Here is a 27534-nt window from a genome sequence, read left to right on the forward strand (position 1 = left end):
TCCACGTACTGATGGAAAAATACCAAAATATTACCAGCGGATGGCGCCACAACCCCATTCTAGTTGACAAGTAGACACCACCCGACCACAGTAAAGCTACTGCTACATTCGGAACCAGGCTACCAGTAATTATATTTAGTTTTTGTCTTGAGTGTTAAACTAATTCACTAATTTCGTTTAGGGTTGGGCATCTATCTGCAGCACCATTTTCTGACACTGCAAGGTGGGGGAGTTGGCTATTGAGATTAGATACTCGAGACGCAATTGTTTGTTTATGAGCCAAGTAACGCAATGGACACAAAGAAACAAAGATGAAGTGACTGTTACCCGAGGGACCATGCTGGCCACAAAGAGACTAGAGATGTCACCGACATGAACGTGCAAGCGATGCAGAAATAAGGTGATGTTACAAAATAGTTATTTCGCTTTGTTCAGTTTGACAACATTTGATAGCTTGAGGAGCCAAGCTCTTGTCCATCTCGCTTGCTGTCTTCTAGCCTGCCTTAGGAAACTGATCTTGTCTAGACAGTTCATCGGGATTCATTTTTATTCACTTTTAATGTGTTTTTAGCTCAAATATTCGCATTATAAATGGCTCAGTCTGAAGTCATCTTGGCAGTGTTATTTTCTCTCTTTGCTATAGAGCCCTACAGTGGAGGTGTCATAAAACCCCTAAAATGTAGTGGTCAAACGGGAAATGGTTCCAATCGTTTTTCCACCATACATTTTTCACATAGGGGATTTTAGAAACACTTAAAACAAGGGCTGTGTTTCGTGTAGGCTTACCCTGGCGTGACGTTTTGGTAACCATGTAAATCTCTTTCTGACAAGTGACTTTTTTTCATCAATATATTCAGCTCCATTTACTCTGATTCGAAAATGCTAGTTAGCATCAAAGTAGACATGTAAAACTACAAGTCCCTGCAAGCTCCTAAATATCATCTTTGCAAACGGGTATTGTGTCTTTTCAAAACGTGCACAAGATAGTTCACAAAATTGTACATTTAAAGAAATGTAGCCAGTTTATTAATTACTACATTTAACTAACATTAGATAGTTCATCCAGAGATTCTTTCCTTTCTCTCGATTTGCTAGTCTCGTCCAGATCATTGTATTTGTAGTTATGATAGCCACATTAGCATTTCATTTTGGGGGGATAAATACAGGCTAATACATTGATACAAGTCACAATGTCTTAGAGAGATTTACAAGGTTATCAAAATGTCATGCCAGGGTAAGCCTACATGAAACACAGCCCTTAGTTTAAGTGTTTTTAAAATCGCCTATGGGAAAAATGAATGGTGGAAATATGATTGGAACCATTTCCCTGTTTGACAGCTCAGTTTTATGGGTATTATGACTCATACTGTGGTACTCTATACTAGCAAACTAGCTGCTCTCTCTCCCCTTCTGCACTGATGTCAAAACAACTGAACAGGGGAAATCATAGCTAGCTCTATAAATAGTACGCCAAATTCATGATATTAATAATATACATTTGGATATTGTCTTTTTTTTGTACATAATGTACATAATAAAGGTGCAAGTATAAATAATAAATAGGTACTCTAGCTTGCTTTATGACAATTTACTGGCAGATATGGCTACTGTCTGCACTGCAGCGCAACCTGGTCTCAGAGCATTTTGTGTTATTCAGTATGTAAAACCGGAACTCCATTTAGTATGGTAAGTATTCATTTGTGAATGTCCATCATCCATTTCGTATGATATGTTACGTGATACGTACATGTTACGAATGAGCTAAACGTACAATGTTATGGATTTGCTAAACATGTTACAAATTTCAATTTGTTGTGCCTAACGTTAGCTAGGTTGCTAACGTTAGCTAGTCAAGCGTTTAGAGTTAAGTTTAGGAGTTAGGTTAAAGGGTACGAGGAAGGGATAGCTAAAAGTGATACGGTTGTCTATGATGAGATTCGAACATGCAACCTTTGGGTTGCAAGACATTTATGTTATACAGCCATCCATCCCGACCTACCACCCTCTTGTTTTTTGCCTTAAAATAACCTTCTGTCTTATGTAAGCATACCAAACGTAACATACAGTATGATACTGATTTGAGTGCCCCGGATTTGAGTTTACTATGTTACGTCTTGTCTTTGAGACCAGGATGTGTTGCCCCACTGCCCCAGACACAATTACTTTTGGACTAGTTTTGAAACTCCCTGAAGTGAGCTAGCATGAAATTTCCCCTTACCAACGAGGTTGTATCATGGTCTCATTTCCCAATCCTACGACATGAGACGTCCCCCTCACCAGACCTTCACTACTCAGACTGGCCAGAGCACTGCAGCTGCTCAGTTCAGATATACACTGTTTATCAGTCTCTTTGGATTATAACAAGGGTTCATTGAAAGGTAATGTATTTCCGTATTGCAATTATGTTTTTGTGTTTTTAGCTGAGGGATGACATCGCTGGCTGTCGGTGTGGTCCTCTGCCTAACAGGCTGGATCACTCTCTACATCCTACTGTGTAACACCAGTGGCAGCCATGGCTCTGAGTGGAACTGTAGGCTGGTCACACTGCTCCATGGAATCCTGGCAGTCTGTATAACGGCATACATAGGCTATGTGGATGGACCTTGGCCCTTCACACATCCAGGTAAGATGCTCACTATCTAACCCCATGTAGCGTTGCTTCTGCATCACCTTTCTGTAAAGTTGGTATAGGAGCTACATGTTTTTTTTTAAATGTAGTTTCTTGATCAGTATACTTTGATGTGTGTACAGTGCCAGTCAAAAGTTCCATATGTGTTATTTCATCGTTTTGATGTCTTCAATATTATTCTACAATATAGAACATTGTAGAAATAGAGAACAACACTTGATTGTGTAGGTGTGTCCAAACTTTTGACTGGTACTGTATGTATGTTACTAACCATGAAGAGTGTTTACAATAACGTTGTGATCTTGTTTCCAGGCACTAAGAACACCCCCCTTCAGATCACTGCTATGGTCATTAGCCTGGGCTACTTCATCTTCGATATGGGCTGGTGTGTTTACTTCCGCACAGAGGGACCGGTGATGCTGGCTCACCACACCATGAGCATCCTGGGTATCTTGTTGACCCTGAGCTTGGGGGAATCAGGCATTGAGTCATGCGCCGTAATCTTTGCCAGTGAGATCACAAACCCTCTTCTGCAGGCTCGCTGGTTCCTGAGACAGTTGGGTCGCTATGAGAGCCTGACAGGGGAGGCGGTGGATCTTCTGTTTGTAGTGCTATTTGTCTTTATGCGCATAGTGGTTGGCGGAAGGATGTTGTACTGCGAGCTCATCTCCCCATGGCCCATGTTCATTATAAAGTGTGAGGGAGTTGCCATGTATGTGCTATCCTGGGTGTTCATGGTGGACATTGGCCGTTTCGCCTACCGCAAGAGTCAATCCAAATACAGACGCTGGCGAGACCAACACAGATTGGAAACAGTTAACAGAGATGATGGAAAGACAGACTGAAAGACTTCCTGATCTTTAGAAGATGAATATAAACATCCAATGTTTATACTAATATACCTTTAACAAATGATTAACTAACACATGGTTGTGTGTAAGCGGAGGGTCAAAGTCAAGCGATTCTTTAAGTCTGTATGATTATCGGGGAATAGTCTTTGGTATTCAGATTTACACTTTTTCTGTGCTCAGTTCAGAAAAAACAAGCTGCTCAGTTTAGACATGCACTGTTCATCAGTCACTTTGGATTATTACACAGGTTCACTGGAAGGTAATGTACAGTGCCTTCAGAGAGTATTCACGTCCACATTTTGTTCAAATCAATTTCTATTTGTCATATGCTTTGTAGACAACAGGTGAAATGCTTACTTACGGTTCCATTTCCAACAATGCAGAGTTAAGATACAAAATGTAATACTTAATATATATATATATATATATTGACACAAGGAATAAATACACAGTGAATAATTAATAAAAATAACAAAAATAACATGGCTATATACAGGGAGCAGAAAATAACATGGCTATATACAGGGAGTACCAGTACCGAGTCGATGTGCAGGGGTACGAGGTAATTGAGGTAGCTATGTACTGTAAATATAGGTAGGGGTAAAGTGACTAGGCAACAGGATAGATAATAGACAGTAGCAGCAGTGTATGTGGTGAGTGTGTTGTGTTACAGCCTGGATTAAAATGTATTAACCTTATATTTTTGGTCACTGGCCTACACACAATACCCCATAATGTCAAAGTAGAATTGTTGTTTGAAATTTTGACAAATGAAAGCTGAAATGCCTTGAGCAGTGGTGGAAAAAGTACCCAATTGTCATATTTGAGTAAAAGTAAAGATACCTTCATAGAAAATGACTAAAGTGAAAGTCACCCAGTAAAATACAACTTGAGTTAAAGTCTAAAAGTATTTGGTTTTAAATATAGTTAAGTATCAAAAGTCAATGTAATTGCAAAAATGTACTTAAGTATCAAAAGTAAAAGTATAAATCATTTCAAATTGCTTTTATTAATCAAACCAGATGGCACAACTTTATTTTTTTTATTTTTTTTATTTACGGATAGCCAGGGGCACACTCCAACACTCAGACATAATTTACAAACAAAGCATTTGTGTTTAGTGAGTCCGCCAGATCAGAGGCAGTAGAGATGACCAGAGATGATCGTCTCTTGACAAGTGCGTGAATTGGACCCATTTTCCTGTCCTGCTAAGCATTTAAAATGTAGCGAGTACTTTTGGGTGTCAGGTAAATGTGTGGAGTAAAAAAGTACATTGTTTTCTTTAGGAATGTAGGGAAGTAAAGGTTGCTAAAAATATAAATAGTAAAGTATAGATGCCCCAAACAATGACGTAAGTAGTACTTTACACCACTGGTCTTGAGTCAGTAAGTATTCAAACCATTTGTTATGGCAAGCCTGAATAAGTTCAGGATTAAAAATGTGCATAACAAGTCACATAAGTTGCATGGACTCACTGTTTGCAATAATTGTTTTTAACATGATTTTTTAGTGACTACCTCATTAACCCCACACATACAATTATCTGTAAGGTCCCTCAGCCGAGCAGTCAATTCCAAACACAGATTCAACCATAAAGACCAGGGAGGTTGTCCAATGCCTCGCAAAGAAGGGCGCTGTTTGGTAGATGTGTAAAAAACAACAACAACAAAAACAGATATTGAATATCCCTTTGAGCATGGTGAAGTTATTAATTATACTTTGGATAGTGAATCAATCGATACACCCAGTCACTACAAAGATACAGGTGTCGTTCCTAACTCAGTTGCCAGAGAGGAAGTAAACCGCTCAGGGATTTCACCATGAGGCCAATGGTGACTTTAAAACAGTTAGAGTTTAATGGCTGTGAGAGGAGAAAACTGAGGTTGGATCAACAACATTGTAGTTACTCCACTATACTAACCTAATTGACAGAGTGAAAAGAAGGAGACATGTACAGAATTAAAATATTCCAAAACATGCATCCTGTTTGCAACAAGGCACTAAAGTAATACTGCAAAAAATGTGGCAAAGCAATTCACTTTTTATCCTGAATACAAAGTGTTATGTTTGGAGCAAATCCATCCAATACAACACATTACTGAGTACCACTCTCCACATTTTCAAGCATAGTGGTGGCTGCATCATGTTATGGGTATGCTTGTAACCATTAAGGACTGGGGAGTTTTTAAGTATAAAAAAAAATTGGAATGGAGCTAAAAACAGGCAAAATCCTAGAGGAAACCCTGTTTCTGTTTGTTTTCCACCAGACACTGGGAAATCAATTCACCTTTCGGCAGGACAACAACCTAAAACACAAGGCTAAATCTAAACTGAAGTTGCTTACCAAGAAGACAGTGAATGTTTCTGAGTGAACAAGTTACAGTTTTGAATGAAATCTTCTTGAAAATCCATGGTAAGACCTGAAAATGGTTGTGTAGCAATGATCAGCAGAGCTTGAAGATTTTTGAAAAGAATAATGGGCAAATGTTGCACAATCCAGATGTGGAATGCTCTTAGAGACTTAACCACAGAGACTGACAGCTGTAATCGCTGCCAATGGTGGTTCTAACATGTACAGTATTGACTCAGGGGGTTGAATACCTATCTAATCAAGATATATTAGTGTTTTATTTTTAATAAATGTATTTTTATTTATTTTTCTTCCACTTTGACATTAGAGCATTTTGTGTAGATCATTGACAACATTTTTTTTTACAATTGAATCTATTTTAATCCCACTTTGTAACTAAACAAAATGTGAAAAAAGTTGAGGGGTGTGAATACCTTTTGAAGGCAATGTATTTCCATATTGCAATTATTCTGTATTTTACAGACCATTTACTGAACATAAAATGTAGGTTAATCGGACTTGCTCGCACAAATCTTGAGCATAGCTGATATTTTTGGTGATGGTAGAAAGTAAAGTGCGTCATGCAATCTTGTAAAACTTCTATATGTGTTTGTTGGTCATTAAGTGTTTTTTGTCTTGTTTTTGTGTATTTAGCTGAGAGATGACATCGCTGGCTGTCGGTGTGGTCCTCTGCCTTACAGGCTGGATCACTCTCTACACACTACTATGTAACACCAATGGAAGCCGTGGCTTTGAGTGGAACTGTAGGCTGGTCACACTGCTCCATGGAATCCTGGCAGTCTGCATAACAGCCTACATAGGTTATGTGGAAGGACCTTGGCCTTTCACACATCCAGGTAAGATGCTCACTATTTAATTGCACGGAAACAGTGTAATCGTTGCCATGTAGAGTGCTGCTTCTAGAACACCTTTTTCTAAAGGTGGTTAAGTTGGTATAGGGATCATTCCATGCCATTTCAGCAAGCCATAACACCCACCCTCTCATAGTGTTCTGAAATCGTTTGTTCTGTTCTGAAAATTTTCCTACAGATAAAATTTGCATTTTTGCTACATTATTTTGTTCAGATAAAATTTGATCTGTGAGAAATTAGGCTAAATGATTTTATCCAAATTTGCAATTTTAATGTGTAGGCTTCATATAATATTCAATAAATATAGTACCTTACATCCAATTACAAACTTTTTTGTAACGATGAGTAAGACATTAGGAATCCAAATAAATTGTTAAAAGCCACCCAGGGACCAGCACACCCCACGCCAATCCCAACCCAACAACGAGTATACAGTATCAGTTCTCTATGTCTGACAAGTAGTATGGAGCTGCAGCTTGGAGTATTGTTTCTGCATCCTATGTAATGTATTCTCAAAAATGTGTAATTTTAAGTTGTTAGGTTTATGTCGCATTTATGTTGCAAACTCTCCTTCCAGACTCATATCAAACATCTCCAATCCAAAATCAAATCTAGAGTCGGCTTTCTATTCCGCAACAAAGCCTCCTTCACTCACGCCGCCAAACTTACCCTAGTAAAACTGACTATCCTACCGATCCTCGACTTCGGCGATGTCATCTACAAAATAGCTTCCAATACTCTACTCAGCAAACTGGATGCAGTTTATCACAGTGCCATCCGTTTTGTTACTAAAGCACCTTATACGACCCACCACTGCGACCTGTATGCCCTAGTCGGCTGGCCCTCGCTACATGTTCGTCGTCAGACCCACTGGCTCCAGGTCATCTACAAGGCTATGCTAGGTAAAGTGCCGCCTTATCTCAGTTCACTGGTCACGATGGCTACACCCACCCGTAGCACGCGCTCCAGCAGGTGTATCTCACTGATCATCCCTAAAGCCAAAACCTCATTTGGACGCCTTTCCTTCCAGTTCTCTGCTGCCTGCGACTGGAACGAATTGCAAAAATCTCTGAAGTTGGAGACTTTTATCTCCCTCAACAACTTTAAAAATCTGCTATCCGAGCAGCTAACCGATCGCTGCAGCTGTACATAGCCCATCTGTAAACTACCCACCCAATTTACCTACCTCACCCCCTTACTGCTTTTATTTATTTACTTTTCTGCTCTTTTGCACACCAGTGTCTCTTCTTGCACATGATCATCTGATGATTTATCACTCCAGTGTTAATCTGCTAAATTGTAATTATTCGATTTATTGCCTACCTCATGCCTTTTGCACACATTGTATATAGATTCTCTTTTTTCTACCATGTTATTGACTTGTTTATTGTTTACTCCATGTGTAACTCTGTGTTGTTGTCTGTTCACACTGCTATGCTTTATCTTGGCCAGGTCGCAGTTGCAAATGAGAACTTGTTCTCAACTAGCCTACCTGGTTAAATAAAGGTGAAAAAAATAAATAAAAATAAAATCCTACATCCTGATATTACCAGGTTCTGACCGCTAGATGTTGCTGTTGCAGGACTATATAAATATTTACGGTAATATAGTAATATACACTGAGTGTACTAAACGTTAGGAACACCTTCCTAATATTGAGTTGCACCTCTTTTTGCCCTCAGAACAACCAATGCTTCCCACAGTTGTATCAAGTTGGCTGGATGTTCTTTGGGTGGTGGACCATTCTTGATACACATAGGAAACTGTTGAGCTTGAAAAACCCAGCAGCGTTGCAGTTCTTGACACACTCAAACCTACTACCTACTACCATACCCCATTCAAAGGCACTTAAATATTTTGTCTTGCCCCTTCACCCTCTGAATGACACACATACACAATCCATGTCTCAATTGTTTCAAGGCTTAAAAATCCTTCTTTAAACCTGTCTCCTCACCTTCATTTACAATCAGTGGATATAACAGGTGACATCAATAAGGGATCATAGTTTTCACCTGGATTCACCTGGCCAGTCTATGTCATGGAACACAGTGTATAGATATAAACAGGAGTAATGGTGATCAGTAACAGGATAAATACTAATAGTAATGGCAATCAATAATCAATGGGCAGCAGCGAAATAGAGTATTAAATCAAATCAATAATCATTTTGGCAGCAGCGTAGGTTGTGTCGGAGTTGGTAAAGACCTGTGGATGGGCATATATAGAGTCAGTGTGGACAGAGAGGGAGAGCAGTAGTTGTTAGCCATTTAAGAGTATTATGGCCTGAAGCAGTTTAGGAGTCTGCTGGACGAGAGCATGGAGAACAGTCTTCGGCAGTTCTTTGACGCTTTCTCAGACACCGCTTGGACCGTCCTCAACTAACTCTGTAGGGCCTTCTTGTCACGGGCGGGGCATTTGCCATACCAGAGAGTGGTACAACCAGTCAGGATGCTCTCAATGGTGCAGCTGTACAAGTTCCTGAGGATCTGAGGGGCTATGCCAAATCGTTTTAGTCTCCTAAGGGCTTCTTCACGACTGTTCTGGTGTGAAGAGACCATGTTAAGTCCTCAGTTATGTGGACACGGGAGAGACTTGAATCTAATGACCCCCCCCCCCCCCCTCCTCATTTCCTGTAGTCCATGATCAGCTCCTAGCACTTGCTGATATTGAGGGAGAGGTTGTTGTCCTGGCAACACACTGCCAGTTCTCTGACCTCCTTCCTGTAGGCTGTCTCATCTCCGTTGGTGATCAGGCCTACCACCGTCGTGTCATCAGCAAACTTGATGATGGAGTTGGAGATGTGCGTGGCCACACAGTCATGGATAAACATGGAGTACAGGAGGGGGCTAAGCACACACCCCTGTGGGACCCCCGTGTTGAGAGTCAGCGTGGCGGGGGTGTTGTTGCCTACTCTAACCACCTTGGGTCGGCCCGTTAGGAAGTCCAGGATCCAGTTTCAGAGGGAGGTGTTCAGTCCCAGGGTCCTGAGTTTGGAGGGCACTATAGTGTTAAATTCTGAGCTGTAGTGAAAGAATGAAAGAATGAGAATGAAAAGCATTCTCAAATAGGTATTCCTCTTGTCCAGGTAGGAGAGGGCAGTGTGGAGTACAATTGAGATTGCATTGTCTGTAGATCTGTTGGGGCAGTATGCAAATTGTAGTGGGTCTAGGGTGTCTGGGATGATGGAGGTAATATGTGCCATGACCAGCCTTTCAATGCACTTCATGACTACAGATGTTAGTGCTACAGAGCAGTAGTTAGTGTGGCAGGTGGCCTTAGAGTTCTTGGGAACAGGAATGATTGTGGTCAGCTTGAGACGTGGGGATTACAGACTGGGACAAGGAGAGTTTGAAAATGACCGTGGAGATGCCTGTGAGCAAATGTTGACCAGATTAAAAACCTTATTCACGTCGGCCTCGGGGAGCAAGATCATCCAGTCCTCTGGGACGGCGGGGCCCTCGTGCACGGCTCTGTGTTGTTTTTGTCGAAGCGTGCATGAAATGTATTGAGTTCGTCTATATAGGCGGGAGTCTCGAGACAGGATTTTGCTAAGTATTTAAGCAGGAGTCTCGCCCCCTTATCTCTACAGCTTAGTGTTGCTAGCTATTCTCTCAAAGCATCCGAAGCCGACACCGAGGCACCAGCTCGCAGCATCAAAGCAGACACTGAGGCACATCAAGACACAAAGCTATTTAGCATATATTTTTGTATTATAGCGACTTTTTCTTGGAACCCACTTCTCTTGTGTATCCAATTGTGTGAAATCCGTTCTTTGCACACAGATTCAGTGCTGTACTCAGAATGTCATTCCACCCGTGTCAACAGTGTGAGAAACATCTCCCAGCATCAGATGAGATACTCATCTGCTTGGGAGTTGAACATGCTCAAGCGGCTTCACAGTGTAGCACCTGTTGTACTCAGTGTCAGAAATTCAAACAGATTAAAATCTCGATTTCAGAGCTTTGTGGGCGGAACCTCCAGACTGTCATCAGATGAGCCTCATTGATCGTAGACCTTCCTCTGCAGATTATTTCAAACACTCCAGGTCAAGTTACAGGTCTCACTCACCTCGTGATCCACCACCCAATTAACACCATTTCTTATCCTCGCCTGGGCACAAATCTCGCCATACTGAGGTGTGCAAGGAGATTGTCACTGGGCAACCATTGAGTCCACCCTCAAGCACATCCTGGCCAGACTTCCTTCGCCGGTACCAAACTCAACCCCTACCTCTGAACAGAGTGTGGTTGTTGAATCGGACGATACTGATGTACTGTCCACAAGAGCTTCCCAGTCTTATGCCACCGACTATGATCACTCTGATGATGATGATAATGATGGTATGCACCATGGCTCTAGCATCGTCCAGTCCCAGCCTGTCGGCCTGGCAGTAGCCCGCCCACTTGCGGATCTGTATTTTTCAGCCATCAATTTCCTGTGTTTGAGGGGTGCAAAATCCACTTGTCAGTTAAATCTCCCTGGATTGATTGCTTTCATTTTACTCCTGCAACTCTTTCGTACTCTTGCTTGTGCCTGACGTTATTTCACGTTAACGTTACGACGTGGAAATGTTTGTAAGGACCTGTCAAACACACCCCGATGGCTGAAATGGGCTCAATGGAATACATTCTCTTTCCGTTGCATTTATAAGAATGCTAAAGCTTAATCTTGGATTTAACACATCATCTCAACTCTTGCGTCACAAGGAAGAGAAGAAAGAGACATTTATTTTGATGAGGGTTCATTTTTTGTTGAATTGAAAAAAGTTATAATTTTTATAATAATTAGATGCACTGAAAGGAAAGCAACTTCTGAAAATGAAGACTTATGTCTGATCTCGCAAACAATGTAAAGTATGTATAGATATATGTAATATAGAGCCAAGCATGTTGATTCTTTATCAGAGGGTAACCTGCTATTGACTCACTTGTTGAATTATGCAACAGAATGTGACAACAACAGTAATTAATGAGGCAGTCTAGACAGCACAGGTGAGTGCAGGTAGGCCTAGACATTTTTGTGGTTGCAGCCTTGTTCCACCCCTTTATCTTAACGTATTAATGTGTGTATTTATGCAAATTAGGCACATATAGTTTTCTTTATTTTAACACAAAATATAAAATAAATACCTGATACCATCAGAACATGTAGTATATATGAGTCATTCAAAAAAAATATATAGTTAAATTTGACAAATGGAATACCTGATTTCCCACCAAAATCCCACTCCATTCATTATTTGTCTGTGCCAATAAAATGTTTTCTGTGCTATAATTGAGTCAATACTTGATGGATTCAAACAGTTTGGAGTATCTTCATTGTCCAACTGTTGCATTTATTGGAATTGTTTCTAAAACCTTTTAACAATTTTGATGACCGTTGCTACTGGCAGTGACAGTCGACCAGAAAATATCCTTTGAAATCATTGAGAGGGCAAGCAGGAACCTCAATGTGGAGCACGCCCCTTCTGCCATGATGTCCACATTCAAGTTTGATGAATTCAGTTCTTCAAAGACTGAGGTATGCCTCCTGTTGTTCAAAGACTTTGTGTGTGAGCTCCAATGCACATGAAACACGCCAAATCAAAGAACCCCTGCCGTGCCAAGCAAATGCACTCGCTTAGCTACAGTTCATGATGCAGACAAGAATGGTTTTGGCCATTTCCCCATATGGATAAATAATTTGCTTCACTTGTTCTGCCTGCTTCTCTCTGTCACAGTTCAGACCAAGAGCTGGCTTACAAACAATGCAGGGCATTTGATTGCTTCCTACGCAGGACACATGACAGCACCTCTCTAGCCCCTAGGCTTGGCAATTCAGCAACGATACTGGCTTCCTTTCAGGAGTAGCTGCAGGCACGCCTCTCCACAATCTACGACACTAAGACCATGAAAAAACTGTCGACAGTGACAGATCTGCTCATCCAGTGCATTCAGGGCAATGCTAAGATGGTTGGGAAAACTTTGGTCACACTGTGTGTTGCACAGCGCCATTTATGGTTAGCGCAGTCCAAGCTCCCAGACAAAGAGAAAGTTCCACTCTTAGTTATACCCATATTACCCGGCCAGACTTTCGGCCCAGCAGCGACCCACTTACAAGGCTCAGACAGGCAGCAACTGCTCAGCAGTGAAGGAACAGACACTCTCAGCCATACCAAATAGGTGGAGGGCCTTATTGCCCTCGGAAAAGGCAGAGATGCACCACATGCAGACCGCGTACACTCTGCATAACAGCACACAGAGCCTTGGTCCTACCGCAAGTTTCTCGCTTGCTTTCACAAATTGCATAAGCGCAGCGTCAACACCCCCTCGCCAAGCAGGAGTCGGGGTCTTGGAGTACTTAGACGATTGGCTAGTATGTGTAGGGTCACAAAGCCTTGGCACACACATCCATTGTCTCGCATCACCTCTCTGAGTTGGGACTAACAATGAGCTTGGAAAATAGTTCTCTGGTCCCTACTCAGTGTGTGCGCTTCCTGCGTTTGACACTGTACACTGGTGCAAAACCCTTGCCGGAAAGAGTGGTATTGTTTAAAAAATCTCCTTCAACATTCGAACTGAGGAAATAGGTGACAGTGCTAGAGAGTCAGAGACTTCTAGGTCACGTTGTTTTGTTGGGCTTGCTCCACATGAGGCCAATACAGTGATGGTACAACAGACACAGTCTATGTCCCAGAATGGACAAACACAAAAAGCTGACAATTTCAGTGAGTTGCTAGAGAGCATTACGAGGGTGGTGAATAGCACTTCAAACTCCCAGTGAAGTTCTCCTAGGCGCATTACACAACCAGATGACTTTGATTACAGACACATCCCTACAGGGATGGGGAGCAGACTTGAACCAGTAAGGGGTTTGTGGTGTATAGTCAGCACCATGGAAAACAGCTCACATCAACGTACTGGTGCTCAAGGCGTCCACCTTGCACTCCAGCACTTCCTCCGAACATGTACTGATACGGAAAGACAACACGACAGTGATTGCGTACATCAACTGCCAGGGCGGACTGAGGTCAATGGCACTACACCAGGTAGCAAGGGAGCTACTGCTTTGGGCAAACACACGCCTTACATGCCTCAGAGCAATACACCTACTTGGACCAATCTGTTCGCATTGGAAGACTCAACACATTGTCCTATGTGGTTCTCCATGACGGGTCCAGCAGGCCCACTCGGGATCAATGCCTTATCACACTGATGGCCGACGGGGCTGCTCTATGCGTCTCCACCAATACCCTCGCTCCCTCAGTCCTTGAGGAAGATCAGCCTTGAGCACGCGTCAGTTCTACTTGTGGCTATTCATTGGTCACAGAGTCACTGGTTTTCAGACCTTGTACAGCTGACAACCTCCCAACCATGGGAACTCCCTCTTCAAGCGGACCTCCTGTCACAAGCAAATGGCAAACCCAGCATTTTGAAGTTTGTGTGTGTGTGGCCCCTGAACGTGACCGCCTTGTAGCTGTACCCTCCTTAGTAATTGATACAATACAGGCAGTAAGGGGGTCCTCTACACAAAGACTCTATTCCAACAAGTGGAACGTGTACAGGAAGTGATGTATTGCCCATGCAGAATCGCCATCTGAAATTTTGTCTTTTCTCCAGAAGCTTATTTCTGCAGGGAAGTCCCCATCTACATTGATTGTGTATATGACAGCCTCCCCACTTCTCACAGGAGAGTTGTGAGTTGCATACACTTTGCACTGTTAGGGAATTGAGTGACCATCTTGCCACAACAAGAACTGTTCGTCAAACAGAACAGCTTTTTGTGTGTTATGGGGAGAACATCAAAGGTTGCACTGTCTCGAAGCAGAGACTGGCACATTGGATTACCAATGCAGTGTTAGTCAAAATTATACGTTGCAGCAGGTACACCAACTCCAGATGGCATGGTAGCACACTCCACTAGGGGTACGGCCACCTCATGGGCCTTGTTCAGAGGGGCCTCCCTGGAATCAACACCCATTACTTTGACGCGGTATTACAGACTCAATGTTATGTCCACACCAGCAGTGGTGTCTGTAGTTCTGGACACAGCACCCTCTCTCAACCCAGATAAGTGAGCGTACTGTGAACCTTGTACATGCTTATCAACCATCAGTGAGATGGATGTTCTATACAAAGGCCTTTTACTATTTGTGCTGTTACACCTAATTGAAGCCTCTCATGTTTTAAGTTCTAGCTTTCAGCTTGTTTGTGCTTACAGTTGTATACTACAGTTGGCATTTAATCCACCCTGTTGGGTTAATATATTCTGTTGCATCCTGTGGTGCAGGGTTTCCCAACCATTTCCTCGGGCCCCCCCCCAGACATTTCACATTTTTGTTTTACGCCTAAACTGGCACACCTGATTCAATTAGCCAACTATTCATCAAGCCTTTGACTAACTGAAGCAGGTTTGGCAGTTTAGGGTTAAAACACAAAATGTAAATGTCTGGGGGGGGGGGGGGGCTGAGAACAGGTTTTGGAAACTCTGCTGTGGTACATACAAGGACTTCCCAGGGACTCATCTAGACTAAGGTTTAATGATGAGGTATCCCACTCTGTTGCCTGAACCACCTGTTTGGTATAGCAGCCCCTTTACTAAAACGAAAGAGAACTTTACGGATTTAGCCCTGGTTCTCTGAGTAGAGTAACGGATCGCCAAGCATTCATGTCTTTCCTCCACCTCCGGGGAATTCAAGTGAAGTAATAGACAGTATGTCACGTCACACCGCCCTTTATATTGACAGGTCACACGGGTACAGTGAGGGAGCGGCGTGACTGTAAACATCTTTGATATTAAGCATCTCACCGCGTGAAGGGGAAGGAGTTTCCATAGGTCGTTTGGCGACCCATTCATCTACTCAGAGAACCAAGGCTTACATCCATAACCAAATGTTCTTCATGTGGAGTTTCTTGCCTAGTATAATTTGATGTGTGTATGACAATGTTACTAACCATGAAGAGTGTTTACAATAACGTTGTGATCTTGTTTCCAGGCACTAAGAACACCCCCCTTCAGATCACTGCTATGGTCATTAGCCTGGGCTACTTCATCTTCGATATGGGCTGGTGTGTTTACTTCCGCACAGAGGGACCGGTGATGCTGATCCACCACACCATGAGCATCCTGGGTATCTTGTTGACCCTGAGCTTGGGGGAATCAGGCATCGAGTCATGCGCTGTAATCTTTGCCAGTGAGATCACAAACCCCCTGCTGCAAGCTCGCTGGTTCCTGAGACAGTTGGGTCGCTATGAGAGCCTGACAGGGGAGGCGGTGGATCTTCTGTTTGTAGTGCTATTTGTCTTTATGCGCATTGTGGTTGGCGGAAGGATGTTGTACTGCGAGCTCATCTCCCCATGGCCCAGGTTCATTATAAAGTGTGAGGGAGTTGCCATGTATGTGCTATCCTGGGTGTTCATGGTGGACATTGGTCGTTTCGCCTACCGCAAGAGTCAATCCAAATACAGACGCTGGAGAAACCAACACAGAGCGGCAGCAGTTAACGGACATGACGGCAAAACAGACTGAAAGACTTCCTTATCATGATGAATAAAAACATCCAATGTTTATACTAATAGACCACCTTTATACAATTGGTTGTGCATACTGTAAACATGGGGTCAAAGTCAAGCCATTCTTTGGGCCTATATGATTATTGAGGACTATTTTTTTGGTATTTAGCTAAACACTTGTACATTTTTTGTTTGCTTTTTCATTAAAAACAACTGCAAGAGATTGTTGCAAAAGCATCTTGAAAAATGTACAACTGTAGCAAAAACAATTGCGACATAGTTTGACATTGAAACCAAAGGACCTAGTGCCAATATGATGAACAGATGTATTTCACAAGCTTACTGCAATGAACTGTAACCTAATAGTATATTCTTCTAATCTTGTATCCAGCAATAAGTTGACTATTGGGAAACAGACACTTTTGATATCCATCCATTGATTCCCTCCATCCAGATGACGTAACATTCCCTAACCATCATAGATTAGGCCACACCTGTTTTGAGGCAGTGAAATTGAACCAATACTAACTGTTTCCTTAACTTCTGCAGTATTTTGTTATTGTATGCAGTAGTTTTCCTTGCAGAAATGCAACTTTTTTGCAATGTGTTGGATAATTTTTCTAATTTGTCTAATTTAAATTGTGGTACTCCTTATAAGCCATGGTATATCCCATGTTCCATTTCATTTTCTGGAAGATGTTTATAAACGCTCGCTGAGATTGTAGTGTTATAGATTGTGTATTGTATGCATATTCATATGGAGTACATGACACTGGCTTTTATATAACATAAAACTCAGTAAAAAGCGACGTGTTTCTTATGATATCTGCCTTTCGATTTAGCTACAATAATGCTTTTCACAACGGTTTTTTGTTTAAGTTCACAGCAACAACAAATCAGTAACAAATTTGGAATAAAGTAATTATATGTTTAGTGGCATTCCATTGCTTGATTGGGTATATTAGTCATTAGTCATTGTAAATTTGTTGAAAATACCAACTGGTAAACAGTGATTTGTGCTAAATGTTTTGTATTGGTTGAAATGTTACAGTATGACGCAAGGTCACATTTCCCAATATTGTATGCATTCATATTTGAAATTCACTACTTTTATATTAAATATTTAAATCTGGTGCCCAAATAGTTAGATATGTGGATTGGTATATTAACATTAACTTTCACCATCCCTGTGTCTGTGATAAGGGAGAATCATACAAGTGTGCCTTTGTGACTTTATACGTGTTCAAATGTAATGTTTACTTTTGTTGTGTGTTCAATAAATACCCTGAATACAGAGCTTGTATAGAAATATGTGCTGTAATATCAAGTAAATGATTCCAAATTGATTGCTTCCCAGTAGGACTATATAGTATAAAAACGTTTTTGAACAATTTGAAGAGGTTTTTTTTTTACTCAGGGAACTACTAGTTTGACCTTTGGTGCAATGAACTTTTACATGTATTTATTTTTTATTACAACAATTTTAAAGAGATACTAGTCTACATTACAATCAGAGATGTAGTGTAGCCTTGCCCCATACTGTAGGGTAGGCTTATTGTGCAAAAGCCATCACAGAGTTCTCCTTGCTTGAAATATTCAAATTGTCCACATGGAGGCATATGTAAATCACCAAATCCTCCATGATACTGTAGTATAGTCTTCAACCAAAAAAGTTTGAACATGTTTTGCTGATAAATGCCATAACCACTTATCCCTGTAAAGTGTTATGAGTTATGATTGTCAGAGCAGGAAATGATTGTACTTTATTAACTGGTCATTTTAATGGGATAGTTCTCCCACAAATTAAAGTTGGTCAGAAGTTGTCACACCCTAAAAGGTGAGTCCTGATGAGTCCACGTCCTAACCATCTGCTGTGTAGATCCAAGTATACAGTATACTTGAATCGCAAATGAATGGGTGTGGTATAGGGATCTCATTTCATTCTGTGCCTTGTTTTCATTCATTTGGGTTGGAGGCATACAACAGTTAACATGGACTCCTCTTGACATTTATGACCACTTTATGAGACCTAAAAACATCTGACAAACTTTGATTTTGGAGTGTCAGATGTTTTCAAGTTTTAGAAGTGGTCTAACACAAATATATAAGTAGATACAATGAGGGGAATATAAGATGGTGTTGTAGAATACCAATGTGATAATATTTAGGCCAATAATAACAATGATAATTTTAGGTTTCACAGAAAATGTATCTACATTTTAAGTTCAAAATAGATTTGGTCTACCGTAAAATATATTCGTAATCCTATCTGCCAAGGACATCCAATCAGACTCTATAATGAAAAAGGCGAATGTATTGTTATTATTATTAATTAAAGTCTGGCAAGGTTTTTATTTGAATCCCATTTGCCAATGGCATCCAATTAGACACCATAATGAAAAATTAAAAAGACAAATGTATTACTATTATTATTGTTATTATTTATGATCGTCTGGCATGTTTTTTTTCGGCGGAAGTAGACAGACGCAAATTGGGAGCTGTTGGCCAGGGCGTAGTTATCCTGATATTTTGTGAAATTGTAGAAAGTCGTGTATTTTTCTCCTCAATAACACATCTGGAAACACATTCTAATAATCACATTATTCTAAAGTGATAACCGGCTCAGTGTTTATTTTTTGTAAATGAGATAATTATTTTGTTAGCTACTATCCTTGTTAGCATAGACATCCAAGGGAATTCTGCAGAGAAACAACTCAAATTGTCTGAATTCTGGAAACATGGAGTCAATGAAAACTGCTCTCCGTTAAGTTTTGTGGATGTTTGCAACCCGAAGGAGATCTACAATAAACATTTGAAACGGTTCCTTAGGTCGTGAGGACTTCATATATATTCGTCGGGACACGTATTATATTTTTTGCTAAGCTTGTTTTTGTGATTTCGTTTTTTGGAATGACATTCAGAATTGTCGGAGCATACGAAGCAAAGTTTTCTAGTTACTTAAAGTGATCCCGTTTTCGTTAGTACAGTAGATAGCTAGCTAGCCACCGTTGGCCGAGACTCAGCAGCAAGGGACAGTAGTTAGCTAATGTATTCAGTCGGCTGAATTTCAATGATTTACTTTTTTTCTTAGCTAGCTATCACTCTTAACTTTTAAGGAAAACGTATATTATTGGACACGTTTCGAGTCGACTGGAGGAAAAGGCGTTGGATTTTCCACTCCCTGGAGTTAACTAACCGCTAGTTAGCTAGCTAACGTTAGAGTCTGGCTAGCTTCAAGCTATCTGAACTGAAGCTTCCAAAAAATTTAGAGGGGCACATTGGCTAACAAGCTAAATAGTGCAATAGCTAGCTGGGAAAAAAATATGCATTTGCTATAGCTAGCTGATCAAGCTAAGAATAGTACATAGTTTGTTATTTTGCCGCAATAATTACCAATAGTTATCTAGTTAATTCACAAGACGGGTTTCAACTCAGACTTGTCAGTTTTTGGAAATTCTCATGGTCACGAGGGGCTGGCTGCTCGTCTACGGATAAAGGCAAACCTGGAGGCTGGGAACACCAAATGAGACTGAGTCGATTTTCAACATCTTTAAAAAAAGATACGCTGGCTGTTACTACACCAGGCCAAGGTTAACTGGTTGCATTTTCTATAGGGCAGAAAGAGTGAAAGTGGAGCCTGTATCAACATTTTCCAAAGGAACACATCATTGTCAATAGGAACATCATACCCGACCCTGGTGTGCGATAAAGTGGAGAGCTGCACGACGTAAAACGAGGGCTTATTAGAGGTCCTAATTTATCTCACGAAATTGCTACAGTCGCGAACATTGCATTATCATCCGTGGCTTCACTGAATACGTACCATTTCACTGCAAATGATTGCAAAACTATTACATTGAGCTATTGAATTCCGTATTAGGACATACCCAGACATTTGTTTTTCACTGGGAGTCTATCGCCGACAATTGAAGGTGTTTTCATGACATTGTTATTTGGAGATTCAGCTCTCAATGTTGTTGATTTTTTGTTGTTGATGTCATCACCTTTTTCAATCATCTCTTCAACATAGACGGATGTTAGGGAAGGGCTATTCAAAGAGTCTGTCTTATCATACTTTGGAAAATGATAGTTGGATATAAATCACAGCAAATCTAGAAACGGAAGCCCAATGAGCGACACACAGTCCAGTATCACTGATAGGTAAGTACGACCTTTTCCAGGCATTACGTAAACACACTTCACAATGTCATTGAAGACAGCATGCCTCTTGGCTCCTGTACTTATGCACCTTTGCTTTATCAGACATGTTATGTTTGATCTCAAGTCTTGTAAAAGCATGCAAGGATTGTTATTGCCACTATGGGAATTTTCCACCGGCTGCATGCAAGTGGCAATTCTTCTCATGTTATGTTATGGCCAATTGTTACAGTTTCTGGAGTCAGCTATCGACTTTTTCTATCTCCCATATGGTATAGCCTAAACTGTATGTAGGTAATTTGTATTAAATGTGTATTAGTACTGAATGTTACTCAATATGTATTCCAACAACCCAGGCAAGTAGTGTTGCCCCATTTCAAAACGATAAACCAAAAGGCAGGCCTGTGTGGGGCTTTATTTTTCATTGCAGTGTTGTTTTTAAGTAGCACAATAACCCCCAATCTATTTTCTCAAACCAGCACTCTACTCAATTCTCCAATTTGTCACACCACTGAAATTGCCCTTTTTGGTAGGGGCAGACTTCTGACCATTTACCATGATTTTGGCACCAACAACTATTTTAATTTAGAAAGAGGTCTTGAGTTGGTTGTTTTTGCACCACCAAAGAGTGAAAATGGAATTTGATCTGTTCCAAGAGCATCAGCCACAATCATGGCAATAGTGTGTGTAGAGCTGATGAGGCCTGACAGCCAAATGAAGGAATAGTGCAATTGTGTCGTCTGCACCTGAAATCCACTTTTTTGCAAAGAAGGTAATTAACCAACCAGATATTCCACTTGTAGGCTAACCCTGTAGCCTGTACTGGAAGCTGTTTCATTCATCTTATCCAAAATAGACACATTACGTTTCCAACATGAGTCGTCTTATGGGGTGTTTTGAATTAATAGGATGCTACTTGGTCAAACTAGGCCTATAGCCTAGTAAAAATAATTCTACCAATGCAACTACATTTGTGTTTAATGACAGGCGTTATCTATCAGTGGCTGCGGTGCAGCACTCTTCTCTCCTCTCTGTGAGCTGCATTAGGTTTATGCTTTGGCTTGTCTAAAGGCAACAATACACTAGACAATTTTGCTTTCTACGGGCTCTAACCATGGGAAAACCTCACATTTAACGATTCAGTCAGTCCAAATTGTAGTGACCTAGTAATCAGTATAGTACATACACCTGGCCGCACCTCTGGCAGTACGATTGTACAATTGGGCCAGAATCAGACTATATTTGCTGGGCATGTTTGCACATGTGCAGGCCTAGTAAGGAAACCATCATAGCAACTGAGGAAGCATAACAATGTACATACAAGGAACGCAACGTCTGTGCACGTGGATTACTGATGTTCAGTTTGAGAGCACGAAGATGAGTACTGGAGGTAAACTTTGATAGCTTGCTGCTGCTATAATTGATTTGAATAAACACTATGTTTTGTTGCCCATTGTTAAGCTATTTATCAGAGATGTTGCCCTCACAATAAGCCAGATACGAGTAACTTACACAACTTGCATTACATTGATTGTGCCGCGGCTGCCACTTCAATCAGAGATGGACAGCGCATGGGTGCTGAAATTAGTCTTAATTTTAATTTGACTTTACTAACAACTAGGGCTTTGTGTTGAAACCTATTTTTTGTTATTTAAGAAATAAGAGCTAGGGCTGTGGCGGCCATACATTTTGTTAGCCGGTTATTGTCATGCAATTGAGTAATTGTCACAGTAATTGACCGTTAATTAATATAAACACATTTAGCATCTCCAGGCCTCCATGGATATAAGCCGCTGATGCGTGCCTTTTGGAACATCTACACAAAAAAAAAAGTTTAATAAATCAATTCAAAATACATCACAATAAATTCATTATTTATTTTGGGCAAAAGAAACATGATATGAAGAAAATGTATTTCAGAAGAACAGAATGAGTTACTTGGCTTACTGTATGTTATCTGGCTATATACCATCCCGTAGGCTTGTTCATTTAGCACTAGAGGTCGACCGATTAATTAGGGCCGATTTCAAGTTTTCATAACAATCGGAAATCAGTATTTTTGGGTGCCAATTTTATTTATTTTTTATTATTTTTTATGTACCTTTATTTAACTAGGCAAGTCAGTCAAGAACACATTCTTATTTTCAATGACGGCCTAGGAGCGGTGGGTTAACTGCCTTGTTCAGGGGCAGAACGACCAATTTTCACCATGTCAGCTTGGGGGACCTAATCTTGCAACCTTACAGTTAACTAGTCCAACGCAATAACGACCTGCCTCTCTCTCTTTGCACTCCACAAGGAGACTGCCTGTTACGCGAATGCAGTAAGCCAAGGTAAGTTGCTAGCTAGCATTAAACTTATCTTATAAAAAACAATCAATCATAACCACTAGTTAACTACACATGGTTGATGATATTACTAGATATTATCTAGCGTGTCCTGCGTTGCATATAATTTGACTGAGCATACAAGTTTCTAAGTATCTGACTGAGCGGTGGTAGGCAGAAGCAGGCGCGTAAACATTCATTCAAACCACACTTTTGTGCGTTTTGCCAGCAGCTCTTCGTTGTGCGTCAAGCATTGCGCTGTTTATGACTTCAAGCCCATCAACTCCCGAGATGAGGCTGGTGTAACCTAAGTGACATGGCTAGCTAGTTAGCGCGCGCTAATAGCGTTTCAAACGTCACTCGCTCTGAGCCTTCTAGTAGTTGTTCCCCTTGCTCTGCATGGGTAACGCTGCTTCGATGGTGGCTGTTGTCGTTGTGTTGCTGGTTCGAGCCTAGGGAGGAGCGAGGAGAGGGTTGGAAGCTATACTGTTACACTTGCAATACTTAAGTGCCTATAAGAACATCCAATAGTCAAAGGTTAATGAAATACAAACGGTATAGAGGGAAATAGTCCTATAATAACTACAACCTAAAACTTCCTACCTGGGAATATTGAAGACTCATGTTAAAAGGAACCACCAGCTTTCATATGTTCTCATGTTATGAGCAAGGAACTGAAACGTTAGCTTTCTTACCTAGCACATATTGCACTTTTACTTTCTTCTCCAACACTTTGTTTTTGCATTATTTAAACCAAATTGAACATGTTTCATTATTTATTTGAGGCTAAATTGATTTTATTGATGTATTATATTAAGTTAAAATAAGTGTTCGTTCAGTATTGTCATTATTACACATAAATAAATAAAAAATCGTCCGATTAATCGGTATCGACTTTTTTGGCCCTCCAATAATCGGTATCGGCGTTGAAAAATCATAATCGGTCGACCTCTATTTAGCACACAAGATATGCCATTGTTTTATGATTTTATAGTAAGAAGAATATCATTGAACTTAGCTGAATAAAATGGAAAGGATATTTTTCCCATTTCGGAGGCACATATGAAGTGGCTATGTTGAGTGTAAAAGTGATCATTTGAAACAGGTCCTATATTTAGAGTTATTTGGCAACTTCAGTTGTAAGTGATACAAACAGTTAGAATGTCTTACAAATCAAAACCTACACTAAATGACCAAAAGTATGTGGACATCTGCTCGTCGAACATCTCATTCCAAAATCATGACCATTAGTATGGAGTTGGTCCCCCATTTGTCGCTATAACAGCCTCCACTCTTCTGGGAAGGCTTTCCACTAAATGTTGGAACATTTCTGTTGGGCAATTATGCCTGGCTCGCAGTTGGCGTTCTAATTCATCCCAAAGGTGTTCGATGGGATTGAGGACAGGGCTCTGTGTAGGCCAGTCAAGTTTTTCCACACTAATCTTTACAAAAAAAATCTGTATGTACCTCGCTTTGTGCACGGGGGCATTGTCATGTTGAAATAGGAAGCTGTTGCCACAAAGTTGGAAGCCCAGAATCATCTAGAATGTCATTGTATGCTGTAGCGTTAATATTTCCCTTCACTGGAACTAAGGGTTCTAGTCCGAAAAATCTAAAACAGCCCCAGACCATTATTCCTCCTCCACCAGACTTTACAGTTGCCACTATGCATTTGGACAGGTAGCGATCTCCTTGCATCCGCTTAACCCAGATTTGTCTGTTGGACTGCCAGATGGTGAAGCGTGATTTACACTGCTTCAGAGGACAGACTATTTTTACTCGCTACTTCACTCGATTGGCCCGTTCTGTGAGCTTGTGTGGCCTACCACTTCGCGACTGAGCCGTTGTTGCTCCTAGACATTTCCACTTCACAATAACAGCACTTACAGTTCACCAGTGAAGCTCTAGCAGGGCAGAAATTTGACAAACTGACTTGTTGGAAAGTTGGCATCCTATGACGGTGCCACGTTGAAAGTCACTGAGCTCTTCAGTAAGGCCGTTCTACTGCCAATGTTTGTCTATGGAGATTGCATGGCTGTGTGCTTGATTTTATACACCTGTCAGCAACGGGTGTGGCTGAAATAGACGAATCCACTCATTTGCAGGGCTGTCCACATACTTTTGTAAAATGAGTTTAGATTTAGAATGTCTCGTTTTGAAATGGGCAGGGGGGAAAAAGACATGTCAGATGCCGCTTTCCCACGTGTTTGTTTTTCAATCATGCCAGGTAGGCTACTAGAGTTATTTCACTCCATGCATAAACCACTGTGTGAGATGCAGCGAGAGTGCATGCTCGACCGATGATATTCTGGCCAAACTCCGTATGCCATGTGCTCTCCAACCCTGTTCCTGCAGCTACTTAGTGTATTTCATTTGGGGAACCAAGTGAAATTTGTTTGAAAGTAACATGTTTTCACGAGGGATGCATGACATATCGGTGAACATATTGGAATCGGACGATATTAGCTAAAAATGCCAACATGTGTTTCGGACGATGTCTAGTTTAACACCGATTTGCAAAACCGATTTTAAAGCTGTTGTGCATACCCATTTAACGTAGATACATGACGTAATGACGGCACGTAAAATTTTACGCTATACGTGCAACACAGAATTCCTAAACTTGCCCGCAATGTCTGCTGTGGATCGAGCAGTCAACAAGTCGAGCAGTCATTTGAAAGAATAGCAAAATTTCAGCGTGACAACTTAAAGACGATATCCATTAAAGCCAAGATAATGGAATCCATTGCCCTTGACAATCAACCGTTCTCTGTTGTGGGTGATGTTGGCTTTCACCGACTGGTCGAGCATCGGTACACACTATCATGTGCGCTATTTTTCAGATGTTGCCCTACCGGAGTTACACAGTAATAGCGTCACTGCTATTAGCTTCACAATATACATACTATGGAACGCCGTTTGAGTCTTTGCGTGTCAAAAAAGATACAGTAGCACTGTCAAAGCTGTGCAAACTAGCAAACACCGGCCACAAACGATGTGTTTACAATACCGCATTGGTAATAAAGCATAATTTGATCGACCGCAACTTCTGGGGTAGCTAGCTTTAGCTTGGTACCTAGCTAGCACCAATACAACCAGCCTGAAAACAATGACCAGTAGAAACTGCAGTCATTTTCAATATTCTTAGCAATGATTTAGGAATCCTTGTGAGTAAGTATTAGCTAGGTTGCCACTTGTTGTTCGCCTATTGAAATTGAACTTCAGTTCATGAAAATAAATAGCTAGCCAGCTACTTAACCCTGCTGCCCAAAGCTAACGTTATAAGCAGCCAGCTAGCTTCATCTGTCTAGTGAAGCTCGATCGGACCGGGTTTTGTGTTGTGTAGCTAGCCACAATAAGGATTTGGCACAAAAGTGGAATTTGCGGTTTTTCTTCAAAATAAAAGTATGTAATTGACAGTGATGCAAATTAATACAAATAGTAGAATTATGCCATACTTTTATTTTGAAGGCTAACCGCAAAGTCCACTATTGTGGCTAGTTTCACATAGATGGGTCCGACCACCATTAATCAAATAAGAACTGTCTTATAAATGAGGGTTGTTTTAGATGATGACAGATTGTCATTTTGCTATGTTTTTGGGGAAGAACATTGTTTGCATCCATGAGCTAGCTAGCTTTTTTTTATGACCAGCACTGCAGGTGCGCGACACAACTTTACCAGGAATGTAGCATACGTATCAATGAATCGTTGTGACATATGAAATACAAGTGATGGCGTAATCAATGTGTAATAACTACGTAAAAATGTATGAACACGTTAAATTATGTGACATGCAGTCATATTCAGGTCCTGATTGGTCAACAAGCTTATTTGACACATCAAATAGTATTTATTAGTACCTTTTTTGAAACGCAAAGACCCAAACGGCATTCCATAGCGAAGACCCAAACGGCATTCCATAGAAATCCTGGTTGAGAATGAAACGACTGAACAAATGAAAAGCTAAACAGCACAGGAAGTAAGTAAAAGGAATAGGTTTTGATTATGTTGTACTGGTAATGGGGACATACGTAAACACCAAAAAAACAACATTTTTTTGTTTGTTAAGAACAAATTATTTTTTACAATGACAGTCAAACCCGGACGTCGCTGGGCCAATTGTGCACCGCCCTATGGGACTCCCAATCTTGGCCAGATGTTATACAGCCTGGATTCGAACCAGAGACTCTAGTGACACCTCTTGCACTGAGATGCAGTGCCTTAGACCGCTGTGTGTGTGTGTGAACTATTGTACTAGAATGCTTAAGGCCGCAAAAATGTTAAAAATCGGTTATCGGTATCGTTTTTTTTTTTGCCAAGAAAAATAACGGAAATTGGTATCGGACCAAAATGTAATATCAGTGCATCATTAGTTTTCACAACAAAAGCTATTTCATTGAACGTTTGACCGTCCCTCTCTCTACTAGCTTGAGAAAGGAATGAAGGAAAGACTGGAGGAGATGGAAACACATGGTGGTGAGCTATTCTGTAGCCAAAGTTAATGTCAGTCTATTAATTATGAAAATATGAAAAATGCCGTATTACTAGGCTATTCAAAATAGTATTTGTTTAATTTTGGAATTATAGGCTAGATCAATTATGCACCAGACATCTTAAGTCTCTTAAGTTTTTTTCTGCCGTGTGCAATATGTGGTAGGCTATGTATTGTATAAAAATACAATCATTTTAATTCTGTTTTTTTTCTCGGGCTTGCACTCATATATAGGCCTATGCGTATGCATGAGCTCTATAATTTATATGGGTGTTTTGAATGAATCATCACCTTAAACCGCTGTCCGTTTAATTGTTAGTCGTTGTGGATGTTGTTTCAAAGCCTATGTTTTCCACTCAGT

At 40.8% G+C, this 27534-nt stretch overlaps 3 protein-coding genes across 8 annotated transcripts in view; all 3 read left to right on the top strand.

The window, feature by feature from the left end:
* Window positions 1-59: 59 nt before the first annotated feature.
* On the top strand, window positions 60-17489 carry LOC129821800 (TLC domain-containing protein 5-like). Of its 2 annotated transcripts, none has more exons than XM_055879462.1 (3): window positions 60-125; window positions 6485-6687; window positions 15677-17489. In XM_055879462.1, exons 2-3 carry the CDS (start codon window positions 6492-6494, stop codon window positions 16207-16209), a joined length of 729 nt encoding a protein of 242 aa, XP_055735437.1. In that variant the 5' UTR covers window positions 60-125; window positions 6485-6491; the 3' UTR covers window positions 16210-17489. The 2 variants fall into 2 exon arrangements, with proteins under 2 accessions (XP_055735437.1, XP_055735438.1); XM_055879463.1 differs by lacking the exon at window positions 60-125 and adding an exon at window positions 3480-3739.
* Window positions 63-3474, top strand: LOC129821799 (TLC domain-containing protein 5-like). 3 transcript variants are annotated; one of them, XM_055879460.1, is made up of 3 exons: window positions 63-125; window positions 2421-2623; window positions 2942-3474. In XM_055879460.1, the coding sequence occupies exons 2-3, from the start codon at window positions 2428-2430 to the stop codon at window positions 3472-3474; spliced, it is 729 nt and encodes a 242-aa protein (XP_055735435.1). In that variant the 5' UTR covers window positions 63-125; window positions 2421-2427. The 3 variants fall into 3 exon arrangements, with proteins under 3 accessions (XP_055735435.1, XP_055735434.1, XP_055735436.1); XM_055879459.1 differs by having other exon boundaries at window positions 119-400; XM_055879461.1 differs by lacking the exon at window positions 63-125 and adding an exon at window positions 1420-1686.
* Window positions 17490-18648: 1159 nt separating the features above from the next.
* LOC129821798 (rho guanine nucleotide exchange factor 12-like) overlaps window positions 18649-27534 on the top strand; it is a 74112-nt gene continuing 65226 nt past the window's right edge. For all 3 annotated transcript variants that reach the window (XM_055879456.1, XM_055879458.1, XM_055879457.1), the window contains exon 1: window positions 18649-20354. In XM_055879456.1, coding sequence (XP_055735431.1) covers window positions 20323-20354 — 32 coding nt within the window. In that variant the 5' untranslated portion in view covers window positions 18649-20322. The remainder of the gene's footprint in view (window positions 20355-27534) is intronic.

Source organism: Salvelinus fontinalis, chromosome 24 (genome assembly GCF_029448725.1).
Source record: "Salvelinus fontinalis isolate EN_2023a chromosome 24, ASM2944872v1, whole genome shotgun sequence".
NCBI lineage: Eukaryota > Metazoa > Chordata > Actinopteri > Salmoniformes > Salmonidae > Salvelinus > Salvelinus fontinalis.